At 53.7% G+C, this 22,176-nt stretch overlaps 1 protein-coding gene across 11 annotated transcripts in view; it reads right to left on the reverse strand.

The window, feature by feature from the left end:
- Arhgef10l (Rho guanine nucleotide exchange factor 10 like) overlaps positions 1-22,176 on the reverse strand; it is a 130,541-nt gene that overhangs the window by 38,751 nt on the left and 69,614 nt on the right. For 6 of the 11 annotated variants that reach the window (XM_075944724.1, XM_075944729.1, XM_075944728.1 and 3 more), the window contains 10 exons: positions 21,329-21,508; positions 20,193-20,309; positions 19,922-20,014; positions 18,304-18,477; positions 14,179-14,324; positions 11,927-11,941; positions 11,507-11,688; positions 8,650-8,765; positions 8,132-8,259; positions 6,661-6,761 (listed from right to left, as the gene is read on the reverse strand). In XM_075944724.1, coding sequence (XP_075800839.1) covers positions 6,661-6,761; positions 8,132-8,259; positions 8,650-8,765; positions 11,507-11,688; positions 11,927-11,941; positions 14,179-14,324; positions 18,304-18,477; positions 19,922-20,014; positions 20,193-20,309; positions 21,329-21,508 — 1,252 coding nt within the window. The remainder of the gene's footprint in view (positions 1-6,660; positions 6,762-8,131; positions 8,260-8,649; positions 8,766-11,506; positions 11,689-11,926; positions 11,942-14,178; positions 14,325-18,303; positions 18,478-19,921; positions 20,015-20,192; positions 20,310-21,328; positions 21,509-22,176) is intronic. The other 5 variants (XM_075944726.1, XM_075944731.1, XM_075944730.1 and 2 more) reach the window with 1 other exon arrangement.

Raw genomic sequence — 22,176 nt, forward strand, 5'->3', positions numbered from 1 at the left:
GTGTGTGTGTGTGTGTCCATCAGGCGTGCTAGAACAAGCGTTCCACAGCCAAGCTGCATCTCACCTATTTATATACACGAGGCACACACATTTGATTAAGGAATGGGCTTTGTTTCCTGTGTTTCTGCCCAACCCAAGGCTAATGGAAATGACCTGACCATGTCAAAGGTCAACTGTGCTAAACTGTGATGTGTGGGAGGTCAGAGGTTAAATGCAGCTTCCCCTTCAGACGTTTTCAACTCAAGATGAATACAGGAGGCACGATCCATTGTAACTGAAGGAGCAGGGTTAGCTCTGCTCTTCCACGGACTTCTCTATTCCTGTGTGTGCAACTGGGTGTGAGCCTGTGTGTGCGCCCATGTGTGCGAGTGTATGCATGTGGGGGCAGGAGGTCCTCTGTAACATCAATACCAATGAGGGCCAAAACTTTCCCTCCACGCCCTTCCTACACAACCACGCACACAGAACCAGCCTTTCTACAGACCACACGCCAATAACCAAGGGCAGCCTGAACATAACCTTTCTCCTGGAGCCTGATTTTGCATGGTTGTCTAACATATCCCGGCAATATGACTCCCTTTTGTGAAACAAACTATGTCAGGCTGACGTGTGCAAGGAGGAACCACCCCCGAGAGTGGCCCAGTCCAAAGCCCAGCTGGGCCAGAAGAGTTGGAGTAAAACACACGGGTGGCCATGCCTTAAAAATCTGGACGCTTCCTTTAACACACACAAAGGCTGGCTGGTTACCCTGAGGGTCCCTCCCCTGCCTGAAGGGCTCAGCATTGACTGTGTTTCCTAATGGGCCCAGAAGAGGCCCTTAACTCTCCAGACCCTGGAAACTGCCCCACAAAACCTAGCCTTGCCACGAAAAGAGGAAGTGGAAAAGCCAGAGTGTGAGAGACCCAACAGACACAGGACGACTTCAGGATAATACACACCAAAATACTCTCCATCCTTGCATCCTCCCTCTGAGGACCTCCATCCCCTCTATGTTGGGGAAGCTGAAATGAAGAATCTATGCCACGGGGCATGTCACACAGCTTGCCCAGGCCACCGTGGGAAATGGGCTGCCCTGCCGCCTCTCAGTTAAGGCCCAATGGTAAATAAACAGGACACAATTGGAGATGCTGTCCCCACCCTCGGGGAACTCACAACCAGACCCTCCCCTGCTGGGCAGGAGATCCGTGGCACTCACCCACCCGACAGCCAGACAGGTGAACGCACGACCCACACCCCCACACCTCACCCCAGCTCCTCCCTCCCTCCTTTCCCCTACACACCCACAGCCCATCAGGCCTTGGCGATTTATTACCATATATATTTTTAACGATCTGACCTCCTCCTTCCAGATGGCGCCTTTCTTGCGTGCCACTGGGAGCGTTAAAAGAAAATGGAGTCGAGGCTCCCCATCTGCCACCGCCATTGTTCATGTCAAAAACCAGAGTGGCTGTGGCCACTGAACACTGAAAGCCCACTTGGGGTAAAGTGACATTCAGGAGAGGCACCAACGGCACAGCCGTGATTCCAGCTGATGCTAAGCAGAGGTTTATTTAGGGCAGTGTTTGTCAGCGCTCCTGGAGCTCAGGAGCCACTGGGGGTTGAAAGCCCACCCCCACCCCCAGGAACCATCTCCTCCAGTCTGCTAGAAGCATCCTAGGCACAACCTAACCCAGCCATCAACTCACTGCGTGACACTGAACCTGTTGACACGTCTAGAAATAGGGACAGAATCCCAGTCATCTGGAGTTGCTGGGGAGCCTAGAAAGAATACACACGAGGCCTAGGATATACCACGCCCTGGAGAAATGGTGGCCATTTCTAGTCACCGTCCTTCCTTTGAACACTACGGTGAGGGGCCGAGCCACCTCTAGCCTGCTCGTTGCTCGGCTTCCAGGGTGAGGTCTTCACCACCGTGGACCCACTGCTCTCAAAGTTTCCAGAACCACAGCCGTCTTTAAGACCCTGTCACAGGCCCCTAATTAGTCACGGCCACAGTGGCCAAGTTGGGAGTCCTTCCTCTAAGCCACCCACTGTGAGAGATGCCAATGCCATCCAGGGAAGCCAGCTGAAGGCCACAACTTCCCAGCTGCGATGTAGGGTCTTGTCCCCCATTCCAAAGAACAAGACCACCATATCCAGAGAGCTTGGGAAAGCGGTTCTCAACCTATGGGTCATGACCCCTTTTGGGAGGGCTGAAGGACCCTTTCCCAGGGGTCACCTAAGACCATCAGAAAACACAGATATTTACATTACAGTTCATAACAGTAGCAAAACCACAGTTATGAACCAGCAACAAAAAATGGTTTTATGGTTGTGGGAGTGGGGGTCACCATAACATGAGAACTGCATTAAGGGGTCACAGCGTTAGGAAGGTTGAGAACCACTGGCTTGGGGATCCCAGCCCTGGGGTGGTTTGCAGGGTTGATGGAGATTAGGCTTAGGACACAGTCCAAGGCTTCCCAGGCCATGCTCAGAAGGAGATAGGCATCAGTGATAGGTAGCTGCCAAGACGGGGTTGAGAGATCAGACCAGAAATGAGAGGAAGGGAGGCCGCCAGGTTGCATGCAGACCCCTGGCCCAAGCCTCTGATGCTCCTGTGAGTGTGGGCATGGGTGGGGCCTGTCACACCCAGACCCTCTCTGGAGAGCTGTCAGTGGGAGAGGCTCTGGGGCCTGGGAATATGAAGACTAGAAGAGTAGAGCCTTGAGAGCTGGGGTACAGAGCCCCAGCCTTCCCTTCCTTCTCTGGAGCCTTCTCTGTGCACCATCTACCAAGTCTTTATGAATGGAGTCTAACAGCTACGATGCATGGGAAGAGACTGTGACCCAGCTCTGCTCCCAGATGCAGGGCTGCCACCACACCCCAAGCGCTCTCTCCAGAACCTAAAGCACCTGCATGGTCCCTACTCTCTGATTCCCCCAAAGCTGGAAGCTAAACAGTTTGCAGAACAACCCAGCCAGAAGCCTTGGACTATGAACCTAACAAGGCCATCTGGCCCCAAGTCACATGTGTAAGACCTGTCCCTAGCCACCTTCTGAACCTTCTAGTGCACCTGAGACCCTACAAACAATGAGCAAGGGCCCTTAGAGATCTAGTCTGGTCATGGATGGGAAAACTGGGGCTCAGGGAGACGGTTGCCTTTCCCAGGACCACAGTGTAATGCTAAATCAAAGTCTCTCCTGTCCCTCTCCCTTCTCAGTCTTCAGATTACCATCCTGGCACGCTGTATACAGAAGAAAATTAAATATGGTATAGGAGTGCCACAGCTTTAACATGGTTCTGTTCCCTACACACCTATACACACACACACACACACACACACACACACACACGACACTAAGATGAAAAACAAAATGCAGCGAAATGAAAAGAAACTACTCAAGCCCCCAGGAGACCTAGGCATTCAGATGTAATTTCAAATGACTGCCCTACTGAGGTTGCCAGAGTGAAGCTGTGTGAAGATATGGCAGTCTACAGGCTGCCCAGGCACCTGCTTCAGTCAGCGCCAGGCCCAGCACACCAGCCCAGCTCTGCAGAGCATTCAGGTTCAAACAGGAAGTCCATTTTCCTGGAAAGCCTAGCCCAGGAGCCTGGACCTGTGTCCCAGGTACTCAGGAAGCTGACCTGGGAGGATGGTGAGTTCAAAGCCTGCCTGGGTCACAGAGTAAATTCAGCTCAAAGGGGCCCGGCTCCTAGTGGAAGGAGAAAGAGTACCAAGGGCATTACTCCGGGTAAAAGCCTCCCTAGAATATGTGACACCCTAGTTCCCTCCTGACAGCAGAAGGAAGGAAGAGGGGAAGGAGGAGGGAAGGGAGGAGGAAATAAAAGGGAAGGAAGAGGGTTAGGGGAAGATAGGAGGTCCCTAGGGAGGAGGGGGCAGGGAGGGGAGCAGGGAGGCAGGGGAAGTGGGAGAGGGCAGAAGGACAGCCGGGCAGGGAGGTTGGGAGGGAGGAAGGGCTCACCCTGGGTCTGCCCAACATTGAAGTCATGTATAATAGGGAATCAGTGTGTACCCGCCTCCAAGGCCCAGTAGGGGGATCCCCTCAGCCCTTCCAAGGGTCAGATCACATGGTAAAGCTCTCAAAGCCTTCCCTCCACCCTCTGTGGACAAGGCCGAGTTCTAAGCTACACTAGGCCTAGCCTAGGACACTGACCAAGCTGGGATAGCTCCTCCAGAGCCACACCCCCTTCCCGCCCCATCCCCCTCTGCACCTGCTCCTTCAAGGACCTGTGCATAGCAGCAGAATGGCTCACTTGGATAGAAACCCAACTGTGACATCCCAGGTTCCCACGTTTCAGTGAAAACCTTCAGGGCACAACCAGAGCACAGGCCTCCCCCTGCGCACTCTGCAAGCCTCACCCCTGCCCTGCAGAACACCACTGCCCTCCAAGTCAACCACCTACTTCTTTGACTCCCTCACCCCCAGGCACTGTCCTTTCTGGTCACTGTGAACCAGCCATCACTGCTGCCCCAGGACCTGCATGCTTGTGATGCATACGCCTGCATCATTTGGCCCAGATCTTCCCATGGCTTCTCCCTGGTGCAGCCCTCACATTCAGTGACAGCCACATGGCCCCACTTCACCATCCAGCACCTCACTTAATGTCCACCTGTCCATCTCAAATTGAAGTTCCTCAAGAGCAGAAGGCCTTCTGAGTTTTGTCAGAGGATGGCTCAGTCCATAAGGTACCTGCCTTACAAGCACAAGTTCCATTCCCAGAGGACACATTAAAAAAAAAAGCCAGCTGGTGGTGGCAGCACACACCTTTAATCCCAGAGACAGGCAGATCTCTGTGAGTCTGAGGTTAGCCTGGTCTACAAAGTGAGCTCCAGAACAGGTTCCAAACCTATAGAAAAACTTTGTTTGGAAAAACCAAAAAAAAAAAAAAAAAGCTGGGAAACCCCAGGTATAGCGGCACACACCTTTCATCCCAACACATGGGAAGCAGAAGCAGGTAGATCTCTGTAACTTCAAGGCTAGCCTGGTCTCCATAGTGAGGGAGTTCCAGAACAGCCAGGGCTACATGGGGAGACCCTGGCTCAAAACAAACAAGTTGGGAACGGTTGCCTGTGCTTGCAATTGCAGCATTTAAGTGAAAGAGGCAGAGATCCCTCAGGCTTGCTGGCCATCCAGTCTAGCTCAGTTAATGAGCCCCAGAAAAAAAAAGTGGGGAGTTGGTGAGGTGGCTCAGTGATTAAGAGCACTGCCCGCTTTCCCAGAGGACCCAGGTTCAGTTCCCAGGACCCACATGATGGCTCACAACCATCTGTGACTTCAGTTCCAGGGGATCTGATGCCTTTTTCTGGCCTCTGAGGACACTGCATGCATGTGGTACATAGACATAAAACCCACACATCAGATAAATATTAAAAAGCACATTTATACACAGTAAAGATAAATGATGTGAGAGTCCCTCTGTATGCTGTGGATATTTTTTATTATCATTGATTAATAAGGAAGCTGCTTTGGCCTATGTCAGGGCAGAATATAGCTGGGAAAACCAAACTAAATTCAGGGAAGAAGAAGGCTGAGCTAAAGAGATGCCATGCTGCTGCTGACGCCAAAACCTTAACAGTAAGGCACAGCCTTGTGGCAATACATAGATTAATAGAGACAGGTTAATTTAAGATATAAGAGCTAGCTAGGAATATGCCTGAGCCATTGGCCAAGCAGTGTTGTAATTAATATAGTTTTTATGTGATTATTCGGGTCTGGGCAGTCAGGAAATGAAGGTGTAGTCTCTGTTTGCAGGTAAAGAAACAGTCCCAGTATCAGCTGGCTGTCTATCATACAGCACTTCTGACTGACCAAGATGCCAAGTAGCAAAACAAACAGGAATGTGGCAGGGATAGGACAGAGGGACAGGGTGGTGGCCTGGGCTCCCGGGGGCACAATGCCCAGTGTCTGTATCCTACATCTACCCCTTTCTGTTGTGTGACTTCACAAAATTCACTGCACCTCTCTAGGCTTGAGTCCTCAATGACTAAAAAAGAAAGTTCTCAACAGCCCTAGCTCAGGGAGCTTGTGAACAATGGCGTAGACGTATGTGGAAGTTTGCAAGTATCTGCTACCCCGGCAGCATTCTATAGTCTCCCACTGACTTCTTTGTATCAGTACTAATGGGTACAAGGCGGAAACAGTCATATAGAGGTTTCCGGTTTATTATTTGTTTATGTGAGCTTTTTAAACCCTGGGTCTCCTGTGACCCAAACCAGCCCCAGCTTTGCTCTGCAGGTAAGACTAGCCTTGAACCCCAAATCCTTCTGCCTCAGCCTCCCAAGTGCTAGGATTATTGCATATGCCACCATGCTGGGCACTAAGGAGGCCTTTGGCTAAGATCAGCTGCGTCCAGCCTGCTATTTGTTTTCCTGTACAGCTGGTTAGCAGGCAGGCTACGGTCACCTTGAGCACCAGGAAGACTTGGCACTCACTCCCTAGGCATTGCCTCCCTCACTGGGGCCCTGGTAGCTGCTAATTCACTTTGTGTCAGGTCAGAGAGAGGCTGAGAGAGAAAGAGATTGGTCCAAGGTTCAGAGCTGAGCTCCAGGCATTTCTGCATGGTTTCACTCCCTCCCACCGGGAAATGCCCCTGCTTCACTGACCACCATGGGCTCACACGCTCAACCTCCCTCCCTACACCTGCCCTGGCTGTACTCACTGAGTCCAATCTTCGCCAGGTGCAGCCTGTTGACCCAGGAAATCTTGCTCAGGGGGTTCGGTGTGATGAAGACCACCATGAAGCTGATGGGGCGGCCAGACCTGCGAAGGGCAAGATGAGACAGGACCCCGTGGGTGCCTGGGAGAGAGGCTCAGATCCCCGGTAGGCCTCGGAAGGCCTTCGTTCACCTTGGCTCTTTTTCAATCCATGTTCCTGGAGGCCTGTGGCCAGCACCTTGGGGAGACCTCCTTCCACTCTCTGTGATGGGCAGGGGCACCTGGCTAGAGGAGCTAAGCCATTCTTGGTAGCCCAGTCCCAGACCTCCAACGGTCCTGGCTTTATGCCCAGCTAAGGTCCTGTCATCACCACCTGCCAGCATTCCACAGAGGGGGAAAGGACCTCACGCTGTCTCTCTCCAGCACCTGGCACAGGGCAGTCACTCTGTGAGATGGTTGTAGAGGGGACAAATGCAGTAAGGAAAAGAGGAAGGAAGAAGGAAAGAAAGGAAGATAGAAGGAAGATGGGAGAGAGAAAGGGACAGAGGGATGGAGGGAAGAAAGGGGGAGGAGACTGTCCATGGGAGAGAGGGAGGGAGGGAGGGAGGGAGGGAGGGAGGGAGGGAGGGAGGGAAGTGTCCACGGAAGAGAGGGATAGATAAGATGGTAGGAGGTGGCTTTGGAGCAGCTGGGACCCCTTTAGAGTCCTGTAAGTGACCCAGGCACCCAGGGAGGTGGGCATAGCTGTCTCACTCTAGGGTGCCTGAGAGAGAGAGGACAGGAGCAGGGATGGGGACAACCTGGACTGAAGCCCAGACTGCATTCTCCCACACTCGACATGAGGACCCTGCTCTCTCCTCCTGCGTCTCTGCACCTGTTGCCATGTCGCTATCGTCTCCCTGCCCAGAGGCCCACACCTGAACAGCAGCACTTCCCTGCCCAGAGCCCCCTCTGCAGGGACCCCACCTCCTTTCCCAAGCAAAGCCCCTGTTCTGAGCCTGGCCCTGGCCCTCTGACCTCAATTCCTGGTTTGTAAAGTGAGGCCACTGAGACACACCCTACGGAGCTGGAGGAAGGCCAGCTCTCACTGCCCTAGTTCCTTGCTACCTCGGAATGGCTTCTACACACTGAGAGAGGGACCCACAGCTCCTGCGGAGATCTTGTGAGCAGAGGGCCTTGAACTGGGGAGGCTGGGTCTGTGAAGAGGATCTGGGGCCACAGGCTGAGGTGAGGAAGGAGGGCGTGACGCGGTGGACTAACTGGAGACTGAGAATAGGAGGCCGCCAGCAGAGAATCAAGCTGACCCGGGGTGTTAGCAACATGTTCATTCATTTGTGCATTCTTTCCTAAGTTCCTATCGTGTGCCAGGTGCTGGCCGGGGCACGATCCTCAGCGGGTGTGTACTCTCTCCTCAGGGCAGTCCTGACCCAGGCTCTCTCTCTGAGCACCCCCTTCCCTCCCAGACTCCCCCTCACTTGTCAGGCTTCCCAGGCAGGAGTAGCCTCAGGCGGCACTTGTTGGCCGAGTGGATCTCCTCCTCCTTCACTCGCATCAGCCTCTGCAGGGCCAAGCACCAGTCCTGGGCCACAGTCATGTTCAGGTTCTAGTGTTGGGGAGGAAAGGGGTCACCACCGTCTCCTGGCTCGCTCCAAACCACACAAGTCCTAACAGTGACAGCACCCAGGGAAGGGGATAGTCTAGCCACAGAGGAGGCAATCCCACCTATACTCAGGACTTCCTAGCCCTGGATGAGAGCCCACCCAGCCGCCGCTTCCTCCAAGAGGGATGCCCTCCTGACCAGAGGCTTTGCAACCTGGGGCAGAGGTCAGGGAGGATCTGTAAGACCCAACTATCGCACAAAGCCAGACGTGTGCAAAGGCTTCTGGGAGGGTCAGGGGGTTCCCAGCCTTTACCACGGCTCCCTGCTCAGAGCCAGAGTGCATTGGAGTACCATGCAGGGATGCCCCCTCACCACTCCCGGGGCCACGCCCACCTGGTAAGTGCCATGCAGGGTACTGACAAGCAGGGTGATCTGCTCCACCACTGCCAAGTCCTTCTGCAGGTCCTGTAGCTCCTGGAAGAGGCGCGGCGGGCCCAGGTACACCTTGTCTGGTAGAGAAGACACCGGACTCAGCCTTGGGGCTGGGGGAGGTAAGCATCTGCCGACAGGGAAAAGTAAGCCATGTCCATAGAGAAGAGGCACTGGGAACGCTGGAGGAGATTTGACCAGGGAGAGAGGTCCCAGCAGAAGGAAGGTGTCGCACATGGAATGGTGCCACAGTTGTACAGAGGCTCACAAGGGCCAAAGGACTATATCAGCCATGCTTGGAAAAACTGAGGCGCCTACTCCAAGCCAGAATGTGACGGGTACGGCCAAGCCAGGGAAGAGCATGTGCAAAGGTACCCAGGTTAACAGCAGCCCATGAGCAGCAAACTGTTCAATGACATATGGAGGACCTGCTATGCAATGTAGGCAGGGTCCCTGCTCTGCCTGGGTCTTGGGACCCAGGGGGATGGGCAGACAGCAGGGGAGGGTAGGGAAGGGCATTAGTCATTTGGTAGAAAATGCTTGGGAGAAAGGTACCAGTGTGAGAAGCCCGTGACACAAACAGAGGCGACACCGTGGGCAGAGGCGTCCTTGAGTGCCACCTCGGGAACAGGGTGGCACACACTAAGTCATGGTTTCTCGGGCTATGTAAGGTGGCTGAGGCCTCTTTCTGGGTCACTGTGGGGGTTAAGAAGCAGTTGCACATCCCACGCCCCCGGGATAGTGTGACTTTGATGTCACATTCTGCTGTATGGGGTCAGGGCTTTAGAGGACTTGGGGGCTGAGTGGGGAACCAGCGAAGAGCAGGGGCACACGGAACGGTAGCGATGCAATAACAGGTATAAAATGCCCAAAGGATGGAGGCTGGTGGGAAGATGGAGCCCCACATGAGCAGCCCAGTAGGATGCGGGCTGGGGACGGGGTGGGGACCCACTTGTGGGAAAGTATGCTGCATCTATCCTGTGAGCAGTTTGGGTTCAACAACACAAAATGTCACCTGTCGCAACAAATTAATACTGCAGACTGGAATTTTATTTTATTTTATTTGCTGTCCGATAGTGTTATTTTTATCCAGTTTGTGTTTTGTTTAGGTTTTACTGTTGTTCAAGGTCTAAAAGAGCATGCGTAAAATGCAAGGAGCTCTCTGTGTATCCATATTTGCATAATAATATTAATAAAAAACAATCTATGGCTAACGAAGAACCTACAGAGCCTCTCTCCCTTCAAGGGGGTCAAGCTTAAGGAACATGGCTGCAGAAGGACAGAGTGGGGGACACAGGGGTTTCCATAGCAACAGCATGGGGGTGGCCAAGAAGAAGGGAGTCGAATGATGTTGAAGGTACCCAAGAGAGGCTACCCGCCTCTCCCGCCTCTCTCACAGATCTGGAAGCGGACACTGGTGCGACCTCAGAGGGCCAGAACAGCTGTCGCAATCATGCCTCAAAATTTCCAGAGTTTCGGGGGCCAGTGAGACAAGCGCTCAGGCAGGGCTGTGGGCAGAGCGGTGGTGGGGAGGGGAAGCGAAACTCAAGTGCCTCGCACTGTGCGCAGGACTCTGCTCTGCCAGGCCTGCGGTTTAGTGTCCCTGGGCCCAAGGCCCTGGCTGAAACCAAGGTTCCATGCAACCAATTGTCAGTTGTGATGATCAATGCTGCCAACTTCACAGGATCTAGAATCACCTAGGAGACACACCTCTGAGCTTTGTGAGGAGATTATGTTAACTGAAGTGAGTAGACCCATTCTGAATGAATGTGAGCAGTACTGCCCCAAAGGCTGGGGCCCTGGGCCGAATAGGAGAAAGCAAACCCAGCACCAACTCCACCTCTCTTTGCTCCCAAACTATGAATGCAATGTGACCAGTTGCAGAACACACCTACCATCATGCCCTCCCCACCATGAGGAATGTGGCAACCTCAGAAAACTCAGCCTGAGACCTAGAGAGTCCATGACGGGGCTCTGGCCCAAGCTCAGGCCATCAGAGAGACTGGCATGGGAAGAGGAGGAAGGGTAGGCATCCTTAATTCAAACAGCAAGAAAGGCACAGACTGGGGAAGACCTGCAGACAAAGGTGGTACACCCCCTTGCCAGGACCCCTTGCAAGACTCAGAGAGGCTAAGGAGCCACATCAGAGGAACACATGGGTCTCTAGACCTAGTGCATCAGAACAGTGAGGTGGTAGTAGCGTACTACAAACATATACTCCATCTGAAATAAACTCAGGGGAAGGTACAGGGGGACTCAGGGGACAAAGGAGAAAAGCAGTCAGAGGCCACTGCAGGACAGACGCACAGTGGTGGTGACCAGTGTGCAAGCAGAGAGCCGATAGGGAGATGCGACCAGGCAGGAGGCTCTGGCTTCTAAGTTGTTCCCATCTATCAAGAGTCTGAGAACTTGGGTTAGGATGGGGAGACATGGGCCCAGGAAAGGACAGACAGACCTGAGTTCCCTAGCACCCCTGGAGATCGGGGCTAAGAGGAGTATCTCTTGTTCCTCAACATACCAGGAGGCACAGTGGGAACAAACAGAAGGCCCCTGTCCAAGGTCCCACAGGAGGCAATTGTCAATTCACACCTGGCCCCTGTCGCTGTGTGAGCTGGGCGTGAGGGACCCTAGCACCGGGTGGGGAACGTGTGTAGGGTGTGCAGCAGCAATGAGGCCACAAGGGCATGCCTGTGCCTGTGAAGCCACAGATCTGCACTGAGGTACAACAGCAAGACCCTCCAGGCCCAGCCCCACCTGTTTATGGTCCCTGGCCCAGGTTATAAGCTTAGCATGCGAGGGGCAGCAGCCAGGCAGTACTCACTCTGAGCCTGCCCCGCAGCCGTGGCCTTCTTGGCGCCCGCATGCTGGATGAGCAGATTGTCCTTGTCGTAGGCCCCGCCATCCTGACCCACCTCCACGACCTGCACCTGGGGCAGCGCTGTGTTCCACTTCACCACATACTTGGGCCCCAGAGGCACCAGGCTGCTGATCTCTAGCTGGCCCCTGCGGGATGGAAGAAGAGCACTGGAGAACCTGCAGCAGCCCAGCCCAGAGGCAAATACAGCTCCAGCTCCCAGCACCTCAGCTTAGCCAGGCTCCAGACAGCCCAAGCAATGAGACCTCAGGCCCAGTCCAAGCCAGGCCACGCAGTGCAGGGAACCCACACCAAGGCATTGCACCAGGATACCCAGGCCCAGAACCAGCGTCACATGCCTGAGTCCCCGAGCCACAAGCTACCTACCTGTGGTTGGAGGGCCTGGGGAAAAGACAAGAAGGTTAGATGTTATTGGATGGCTCGTTCTTGTGAGGCTGAGGACTCTGGGGACAAGCCACCAGCCTGGGCAGCAGGCATGGGGACAGTTTAGGTCAGGTGTACACAGAGGAGAACCATATGAAAGCCTCCCTGGGGCTCAGATAGCCAGCCATCTCTTGGACTCTGCCGGCCACCGCCCCAGTGGTTTCAGGCTTTCAGGAGACTGCTACTCAGCAAAGTTCAGTGACTCAGCCAAATTTGCAAACTAGTGTCCCCAAACTTGAATGCTATCACCCCATTCTTCACACATGCTCAACGCTGAACAATGCAAGACTGGGAAGGGTGGCAGTCTGGTCCTGGCCCTGTTGGATGTCTGGACATAGTGGGACTTCAGATTCATAGTACCTAGGATTGGCGAGATGGCTCAGTGGATGAATATACTTGCTACCAGGCCTGGTGACCTGAGTTTGATCCCCATAATCCAGACAGTGGGAGGAGTGAAAACTAACTCCCAAAGTTGTACTCTGGTCTCTCTCTCTCTCCCTCTCCACACACACACACACACACACACATGTTAGAGGTGAATGAATGAATGAATAAGTGGGTGAGTGAACACCCACATCATCTGTGACAGAGGCTTCCTTGCCAAGTCTCCCACCAGGCCGGAAGCAGGGAACCAGCACAGAGAAGGCTCCATATATAGCTGATAGGCGAGCAGATGGAAGGACAAGATGACAGTGGGTGGATGAGCCTGGCAGCCCTGCTTATTCCCCTCCCAGGACCCGTGATCTATACCCACAAGGCTCCCCAAATCCACTCTGTGACCATGAACAGAAATGTACAAGCCGATGATGGATGAAGAGTATAAATAAAACTCTGGGCACACACACATATGTACACATGTGCACACAACATGCACAGACACACACATGCACATGAACACACACACAGATGCAAGCATGTACGCGAACACATACACAGACACACACACAGATGCATGAGTGCACGCAAATGCACAAACACTCATACACACACACACACACACACGACACTGTGAGTGCCCAAGCTGGAAGGTGGGAGAGCTGGCCTGGGTTTACAGTCATTCTCCACTTACTGGCCTGCCTCTAACTAATAGCTGGATCAGGCTATATCCCAGGCTCTTAAAGTATCAGGTTTTGAAAGTAGAGATTCTCCCAGGATCATGAGCATGAATTCTAAGAGTGCAACGGAGAATAGTGTCCACCCCTTACACCTACAGGGCCATACAAGGGACACCTGTGAGCGCCCCTACTGAGTAAGGGGAAGGATGCAGAGCACAGGCCCCAGCTCCTAGCTCTCACAGCCTGAGGCAATGTGGCCCCATATGTTACATCACCCATTCAAGTGAGCCAGAGGTCTTGACATTTGTGTGGACTCCTGTGCCAGCCAAACGTGAGGTTCCAGCAGCTCAACACAGCCACAGGCCACCTTCCTCCCACTAGCCCAGTTCCTGCTCTCCGGCTAAACCCACAGCCCAGTTCTGGGTGTTTCTATAGCCTCCCATGGGATGGGAATCATGTTCCTAGAGGCAGAAACTGCCCTGGGCTCTGGGGAAGGAGGGGTACAAACAGGAACCCTATGTGGGCTAAAACATCAGGGATCTGGGGTAGACACAAGGAAAACCCTCTTCAATTCCAAGGTTGCAGGCTCATCCTCTAAGAGGGGAGTCTATAGCACACGGACCTACTAAGAGTGGAGTCTATAGCACACGGACCTACTAAGAGCAGAGTCTATAGCACACGGACCTACTAAGAGTGGAGTCTATAGCACATCGACCTACTAAGAGTGGAGTCTGTAGGACATCGACCTACTAAGAGTGGAGTCTGTAGGACACAGACTTCCTAAGATCAGAGTCTTAGCACACAGACCTACTAAGAGCTGAGTCTGTAGCACACGGACCTACTAAGAGTGGAATCTGTAGCACATGGACCTATTAAGAGCTGGGTCTGTAGCACACAGACCTACTAAGAGCAGGATCTATGGCACACAGCCCTGGGCTAAGAATGACAAGGAGTCTGGGGTCAGAGGAAGCCCCCTTACTAGTCCAAACCCTTTTGCAGTTAGGGGCCAAGGAGAAAGCAGGGTGTGAGGGAGGTGAGAGGAAGGCGAAGTATCTGATACCTCATCAGGGCAGGGGCTGGGGAGAGAGTAGACCACAAAGGTCCCCTGGAAAGGGGTCCCCACCCCCTCCAGGCTCTTACTTGAAGTTGATGTTGGCACAGACCAGCATGTCATTGAGAAGGAAGACCCTGCGCTCCTTGGACTTGATCAGCTGCCCACGGTCTCCATACACCGTCTCCGTCAGAGTCTCACACAGAAGCAGCTGCCGCTGGCCAGAGGTTAACAGCTGGAGAAGGGTCAGAGAAGGTCAATACCCGTGTCACAATCTCGAATGCCAGCTGGGGTGGGGGCGGGGCCGTGAGGTCCAGGCCAGTCTGGACCATGCAGTGAGACCTCTCAGAAACAGCAGAAGGGCAGGGCGGTGGTGGCGCACGCCTTTAATCCCAGCACTTGGGAGGCAGAGGCAGGCGGATCTCTGTGAGTTCGAGACCAGCCTGGTCTACAGAGCTAGTTCCAGGACAGGCTCCAAAGCCACAGCGAAACCCTGTCTCGAAAAACCAAAAAAAAAAAAAAAGAAAGAAAGAAAGAAAGAAAAAGAAACAGCAGAAGGCCTGGGAAGTGGCTCAGCTGGCAGAGTGCTTGCCTTGAATGCACAAAGTCCTGGGTTCCAATCCCAGTGCCACATAAAGCAAGAGCGATGGCACACACTCTAATCCCAGCCCTTGGGATGTGAAGGCAGGCAGAGCACAAGTTCAAGGTCAGCCCCAGCTACGTAGGGACTCTGAGGATGGCCTGGGCAAGAGATTCTGTACACAAAGAAAAGCAAAGGGAGCAACTGGGAGAGAAAAAGGATGACCCAGAGTCAGCACCTGTCGGGAGATAGCAAAATACCCCAGACAGAGCAGGCCAGGACACACATTGGGTTCTCTGCTTCAGGGAGACTCTGAGAGCCTGATGAGCCACCCTTGCCAGAGCAGAGCTCAGCAGCCTGTTTTTTGGGTGAGCTGGCTTCTGTCATCAACCCCATATATTATGATCCCATAACCACCTTCACCAAATATACAGGCTCAAAAGTGACCAACGCCATCTCTGAGCAGCTCCTATGCTCCCCAGCCGGGCAGTCACAGGACATTTCAGTCAGAGCCTCGGTTTCCTCAGAACCTCCACTGATCAGATCACACAAGTAATGAGTATGGTATCTATGGAGTCAAGTAATACACAAAGCCACAATGCAAGGCAGACGCGGGCTCAAAGGTAAGCACAAATTTCAAGGCCACAGCAGAGCACATTAAACAGGTCCAGGGCCTTACTGTGTGGGCCCCAGGAAGGCGCAGGACACCCTGCATTAGGTATGCAATGGGTACCCACAGAGGACCCTGTGTCTGTGCTACTGTTCAAGACCATCTTTGTCATGGGGAGACACAGCTTTCTGGGGACATGTGACCTGGAAGGAGCCCCAAGGCTTCCCTGTGATCTGCTGAACTGCGTTGATCCACATCATTCCTTGCAGGGCCCAGATCTGCTGGTCAACAATGCCTGCTCTAAGGAGACCAAAGACTCTCAGACCCCAAGACCCAACCAAGCCCAACCCACTACACTGGGACTCCCAAACCATCCAGAATCGCCTCTGAGAGATATCTTTTTCCCTGTGGAGTTTTTAAGTAGGTCGGGGAGGATCCAATGAAATCTGTTTGGAGTAGGATGATTCCAGCTGTCTTGGTCCCAGTCTCTCTCTGCTGGGCTCCTTTGAATAGGACCCTGCTTCCCAGAGCACCCCTCAAGTGAATGCACAAACTAGGGTCCTCGTGGCACAGACATTGCTGTGTGGTCACAGTGGGACCCAGAAACAATCCACACATACTTAATCAATCAGCTCAGCAGCCCTAAGGTATAGAAATCGATTCTAGAAGTGGGAAGCACCCATAGCATCCCCCACAGTCCCCACGCAGGATGGAGCCCCGCTGCGTTGCCCCCACTGTATTGTGTGGCAGTGCCAATAGGAGTGGGAGCGGTCCCACTATTCCCACCTTACTGAAGCCCCAAATTCGCTGGAGTCCCCGCCATTGCTATGGCCCTACTTCTCCACACAGTGTCTATAAGCAAGGCACACACAGCTCAAGACAACACAACTCGGGGAAGCTGCGGTTGCCAGGACCTAGGCTGGGAAGAGGAAGGTCCCTTGGGCTGCAGGCTGGTGGTCCTGTCCCTTTTGCAGCTTAAAAAGGAAAAAGAAAACCATTGCACCCGCACTTCTCTGGAGGCTCCTGAGTCGGCTGTTTCTAAACAGCTCGTGGGTCTGTTTCTGCCCCTCCCGGTTTCATTTCCACTTCTCTCCGGATGACAGCCAGAGGACGGCTACTGATCAGATGCTCAACTGCCCCAGATTGTCCACAGAGTCCCCTCGATGGGGTGGTTATTGGGAGAGCGGGGGGACACGGTATGCAGCTGATACCCTCTCCACATACGCACCCATACCTGCCCAGGTCACCCCTTACTCAGCGAAGGGGAAGCCGAGCCTCGGATCACTCATCCTCTATCCCTGACAGCAAATGGGTCGCGCTGACCACCTCCTGCTCTATCTAGGTGTTGGGGTGGAAGTGGGGAAGCAGTGGAAAAGAACAGACAGCTCTTCCCAGGGCAGTACCAACAGGCTTCTCTCCTGCCAGACACTGATGCAGGAAGACGCCTCTCCAGCACAAAGGCCCGGAGTTTCAGGAGCTCATGCCTTCCCTACAAAACAGCAGGCTTGGGGCATGGGGCGTCAGCACTGTCTGGAGTACAGGAGGAACGATCCCTGGGAAAACCACCCTGTGCAACCCTGAGTGGGAAGCCCCCTCCCCCTCCTTTCTCCTTGCCACACATTGCAGATCCTGGGCTCCCAGGCAGGTGAAGCAAACCAGATGCCTTCAAGCCAACACGTGCCCTTAGTGAGAACAGAAGTGGGCAACCACCCTCAGTTGAAGGGAGCCCCACAGCTTAGGTGCTGAGCCAACTCTTCCAGCCCTTAAGGAAAGTTCCTCGAATCTGAGGTTGATGGCATGTCCCAATTTGGGCCCAAACTGGCCTGCAGCCTGCCTGTGACCTGGGCAGGACAACGCATGGCAGTGCCTGAAGCTCAAGCCGACCCAGCCCAGCCTGACTCCATGACCTGGTGAAAAACAGTAGACAAAGGCAGCCGCTCCAGCAGGGAGTTCTCCACACTGGCCAGCATGGTGACCAGCTGCTGTCTCCCAGGCCACCCTCCTGGACAGTGGGCATTCTCTCCACACTGCTGAAATCCCCTTCCAGGAACAGGCCGCCACCAGCCTCAGCTCTGCCCTTGGGACTCCCCAGAACATCGAACGCTTCCTGTGACCTCACACCACACCGCCTCTCTGGAAACAACCATCTAGTAAGCTCTGGTGGGCCACCTCACCCGCAGACCATCCCTGTCCACCTCCACCCTGCAGCCAGTGAGTGCGAGGGCAGAAGTAGGCTCTCCAGGCCTTTGCAGGGGGCAGTGAGGGACGCACACCAAGGGACTCACACTCCGCATGCACCAGGAAAAAGCACAGCGGCCGACCGTGTCTTCTCGTCGGTATCCCTGGCTGCCCTAGAACTCCCCAATTAGCCCAGGCTAGTCTGAAACTCTGGCTCTTCCTACTCTGTCTCCTCTGTGTCCCAAGTACTAAAGTCACAGGTGTTCACCAGCACACCTGCATTGAACTGGGGTGTAGTTCAGTGGACAGAGCACTTGCCTGGTACACATAAAACCCTAGATTCAATTCCCCAGCACTGCACAAACTGGGCATGATGCTCCATGCGAGTAATCCTATCACGGGAAATTAGAAGCAGGAGAATCCAAATTTCAAAGCCCTCCTCAGCTACAGAGTGAGTTTGAGGCCAGCCTGGAATACATGAGACCCTGCCTCAAAAAAAAAAATCTGATTTAGATGGAGATTTTAGAATCCACTCACTTAACTAATGTACGGTTTCTGGTTTCTGGTAATGAGACTAAAGAACAAAACTCTCTTTTATCCTAAAATAGCATGAATCACAATGAATGTGCTATCCAGTGGCTCAAGCTCCCCTCCCTCAGAGAACACTGCCACCTAGCAAATGACAATAGGCAAGCTGCAAGAGCAACAGGCAAGGCAGGCGAGGCACCCCTGCACAGGGGACTGAAGGGCTGGGTGCATGCTCACCTTGTTGACATGGGTGACTGAGGGCTGGGTGCACACCCATCTTGTTAACACAGGGCACCGAAGGGCTAGGCACACACCCACCTTGTTGAGGCTGCTGCGGTCACTGACACTCTTGGTCAGCTGCTGGATCTCGGCCACCTGGTCGGCCAGCCGCTTCTGTTCATTCAGCTTCTCAGCCAGTGTTTCCAGCTCTGTGAGGGCTAGCTGCAGCGACAGTCTGTCAGGGTGGCCTCTGGGAGTGTTCTTCAGCATGTCCTGCCAGGGCCAGAGAGAGCATGAAAAGGATATGACACACACATGTGCACACACACACATGAGCAGACACACACATACACAAACACACACACACACATACACACACAGAGGCCCTCAGTTTCGAGTCAGAGCATCACCCTATGGTCTACATAGACCAGACCTGAAGGATGCAGCTTATCCTTGGGACCAAGGCACTTGATATGGAAAGCACAGGTTAAGGCCTAGTGAATAAAGACAAAATGACCGTGTTCTGACAAAAAAGAGTCACCACTAGGCCTTGGGAAGAAGGGCATCTGTGACCCACGCTATAATAAGGCTGAATGCTGAGGACATGGCATCATCAGAGACAAACACTATGCAATGTCACTTCAAGGCGGCTTCTAGAATTATCAGATTTCAGGGTGAGAAAGCCGCTGATGGGAGGAGTGGCTGTCAGCGGCTAAGGAGATGGGAGAGGAGAATTATCGTTTACTGGGTCCAGCGTTTCAGTGAGGAGAGATGAGGGATTCCCACAGATGGGTGGCAGGGACACCTGCACAGTGGGAACATGCTGGATGCCACAGTCCTGCGCACTGAGAGGCGGCAGGCCAACAGCAACCGCCTCACTGGAGAGTGGATACAGACTTCACAGACACTGTGCTCAGAGCCCAGAGCCCACACCCACAGCGCAGCAGCTCTGCAGATAGAGACGAAGATGCTACCAGGCCCTCAGCCTGGCCGCTGCCACCCTGTCTGAGGACAGACCGCAGGGCCTTGCATGGGACTGAGGCTCCTTCAGGCTTCCTGGGTTTATGCTTAAGTGACACCTGACCAAGGTGAGGTCGGCGGACTGCTTGAGGAGTTCTGGAAGGCTAAGTCGTATCCCCTTCCTGCCTGAGCAAAGGTGTCAAATAGGCTATGGGGCTGAATAGGTGACCCAGCAGGTTAAAAGGCACTTGCCACCAAGCCTGGGGAGCCGAGTTCAATCCTTGGGACCCACAGGGAAGAACAGAACTGACTCCTGCAAGTTGTCCTCTGACCTCCACATGATCACTATAAACACACACACACACACACACACACACTCATGGGTTAGAGAGATGGCTCAGTGAATATGAGAGCTTCCAACTCTTGCAGAAGGCACAATTTCAATTTAACAACATCCATATCAGGTGGCTCAAAATTGCCTGTAATTCTAGCACTACTGGACCCACCGCCCCAGCCTCCGAAGGTACCAGCATCACAAACACATGCCCCCACACAGACACATCCATATACATAATCTAAACAAAGCAGATCTTTTTTTAAAAAAAAAAAAAATGCTGCTGAGCACAACAGGCTGCCCTCTCGAAGTCGAGAAAGACAAAGCAAACCCCAAACCAGGAGTGGGCCCCAGATGAGAGCGAGCCACCTGACCTCCCTTCCCCCAGCCATCCTCTGACCCTCAGGGAGTCCCAGGCAGTACCTGGAGCAGGAGGATGAACTGTGGGAATCTCTGAACGGGTTTCACCATCAGCCCATAGAGGGTGACTCGGTCTGCACTGCACACCTGCCGCCGCTGTGGGAACAAGGCTGTGTCACTTGTCAGTCTCTGAGGGCATGGACCCAGTGGCAGGGTCCAGACCTAGTCTCCACCCTAGGAACCGCTCCCCGGGCTCCAGGACGAGGTCCCTTTCTCCTGAGGCACCTCCCCAAGTCCATCCCTTGTGAGTTCGGACTGCATGGCCCTAGGCTACCTTGAGGAACTCGAGGAATGCTGGCTTTGTGAGACAGGCCTTCTTGATGATGGACATGGCATTGGTGAAGTTGTTCACATAGTCACTGTACACATCTAAGACCATGGACTTGGAGAACTGCAAGAAATGGAAGAGGAGCTGCATCAGCATGGCGGGAGAGGTAGCTGCAACACCCCCCCACACACACACACACACCATGCTTCCGAGACCCTGCACCCCCCCACACACACACACATCATGCTTCCGAGACCCTGCACCCCCCCCCACACACACACACCATGCTTCCGAGACCCTGCATCCCCCCCACACACACACATCATGCTTCCGAGACCCTGTTCAGGGAAGAAGGAGTCTTGGAGCTGGGAAGCAAGGTAACAGGAAACAGAGTTTTCCTACAGCAACTCAGAACCCGCCCCAGAGAGAAAGCAGCCTAGGGCAGACGCTGCCTGGGCTCCATCTATTTCCTTTCCAAGGCCAAGAAATTGGGGAGATGCATCCACAGCTAAGCTACAGATGTCAGAGGTCAGCCAATCTCTCACCATAGCCCCCTGGACACACCCACCTGGGATGTCGCATCTAAGCTCTCTCAAGACCATCCTGGCCACTAGTAGAAGCCAGAGGCTTACAACCCAGCAAAGCCGGCTTGACCCGCTCCCTCTCTGAAGTCTGAGGATTTCAGTTTGATAAGCAGGAATCCAGTACACCTCTCATTCCACAGGCATGGAATCTGAGCCCAGAGACATCCCAAGACTACTTGAGGTTGTAAAGCCAAACTGGAACCGGGACCCCAGGATCACAATATAGGCTCTTCCCCAAATTCTAAGGTTTCACCCTGGAGCTACAAATGCAACCTGGGCCAGCATGTGCAAGCCTCGCTGATCATATGTGGAAGGCTTGGTAAGGAACCTGCACCAAGTCAGGGGGCGGCCAATGAGGTTAGTCTCCGGGCAACAATGCCACTATACTCTGGTTTCAACATTGTCTTGGCCTGGTACATCTCTTCTGGGACATCAAGGTGTCATGCCTAACCTCTAGTGCAGGACACAATGTCTGAGGGGCTCTGATATCATTGACTTTGACAAGGCAACCAGGTGGGGGCGGAAGCTCGACAGGCTAATCTAAGCAGAAACACCTACTGAGGCCACAAAGAGGTCCCCAATCTTCTCAGTGGAGTCCCACTCGGCCACGCGGGAGGACAGGGCGATCTGGAACATGGAGTGACAGTGGAGAATCTCCTTCACGCGGAAGAACACCACCTGACACTTGCGGACGCTCAGGGCCTTGGGTTCCATCTCCATCAGCGGGTTACGGTAATCCTGCCAGGACGGATGGGAACGGGGATGACACCAGCTAAAGGCCACCTGAGACGAGGCAGGCTGAGAACTGAACAGTTGCCCACCCATCTGCCCAGTGGGGCCTTCCTGATGCGGGTAAAAGTATCCTGCCTTCTTCATGGATGTTTCTAGAAGGTTCTCCACGAATGTGGCATTTCTGCCCTAACTCCGTCACTTCACAATGCCAGACACACACACACACACACACACACACACACACACACATACCGGGAACTTCTATGTTAAGCTGGCTTGGGAGAAAGGATAATTTCTACACCATCTGTGTATGAGGACTCTGGGTAGGTGGCTCGGGACCAAGTCTGGCTAGTGGGGAAACTCAGAACCATCTGCATGGCTGGGCAGTGGGGTCTCAGGTTAGCACAGTGCCCCGAATTCTCGAAGCTAGAGCTACACTCTCCAGTCACTTTGTATGATGCCTGGGCTCCTTCATATGGGTCCCAAACTGTTCCCACACCACCAGTTCCCCTCCCTGGTGGCCTTGTTCTGATATCCCTGAGGAGCCCAGGTCTTAGAGACCCAAACCAGACAAGGGTCCTCAAACATGTCACTCCAATGTCTACTTAGTGTCCTCTGGGCATCCCAGTGTGAGGAAGAGGGGACATTGCCCTGCACCCATACTTTGAGGGCCA

This window comes from Microtus pennsylvanicus, chromosome 13, assembly GCF_037038515.1.
Source record: "Microtus pennsylvanicus isolate mMicPen1 chromosome 13, mMicPen1.hap1, whole genome shotgun sequence".
Lineage (NCBI taxonomy): Eukaryota > Metazoa > Chordata > Mammalia > Rodentia > Cricetidae > Microtus > Microtus pennsylvanicus.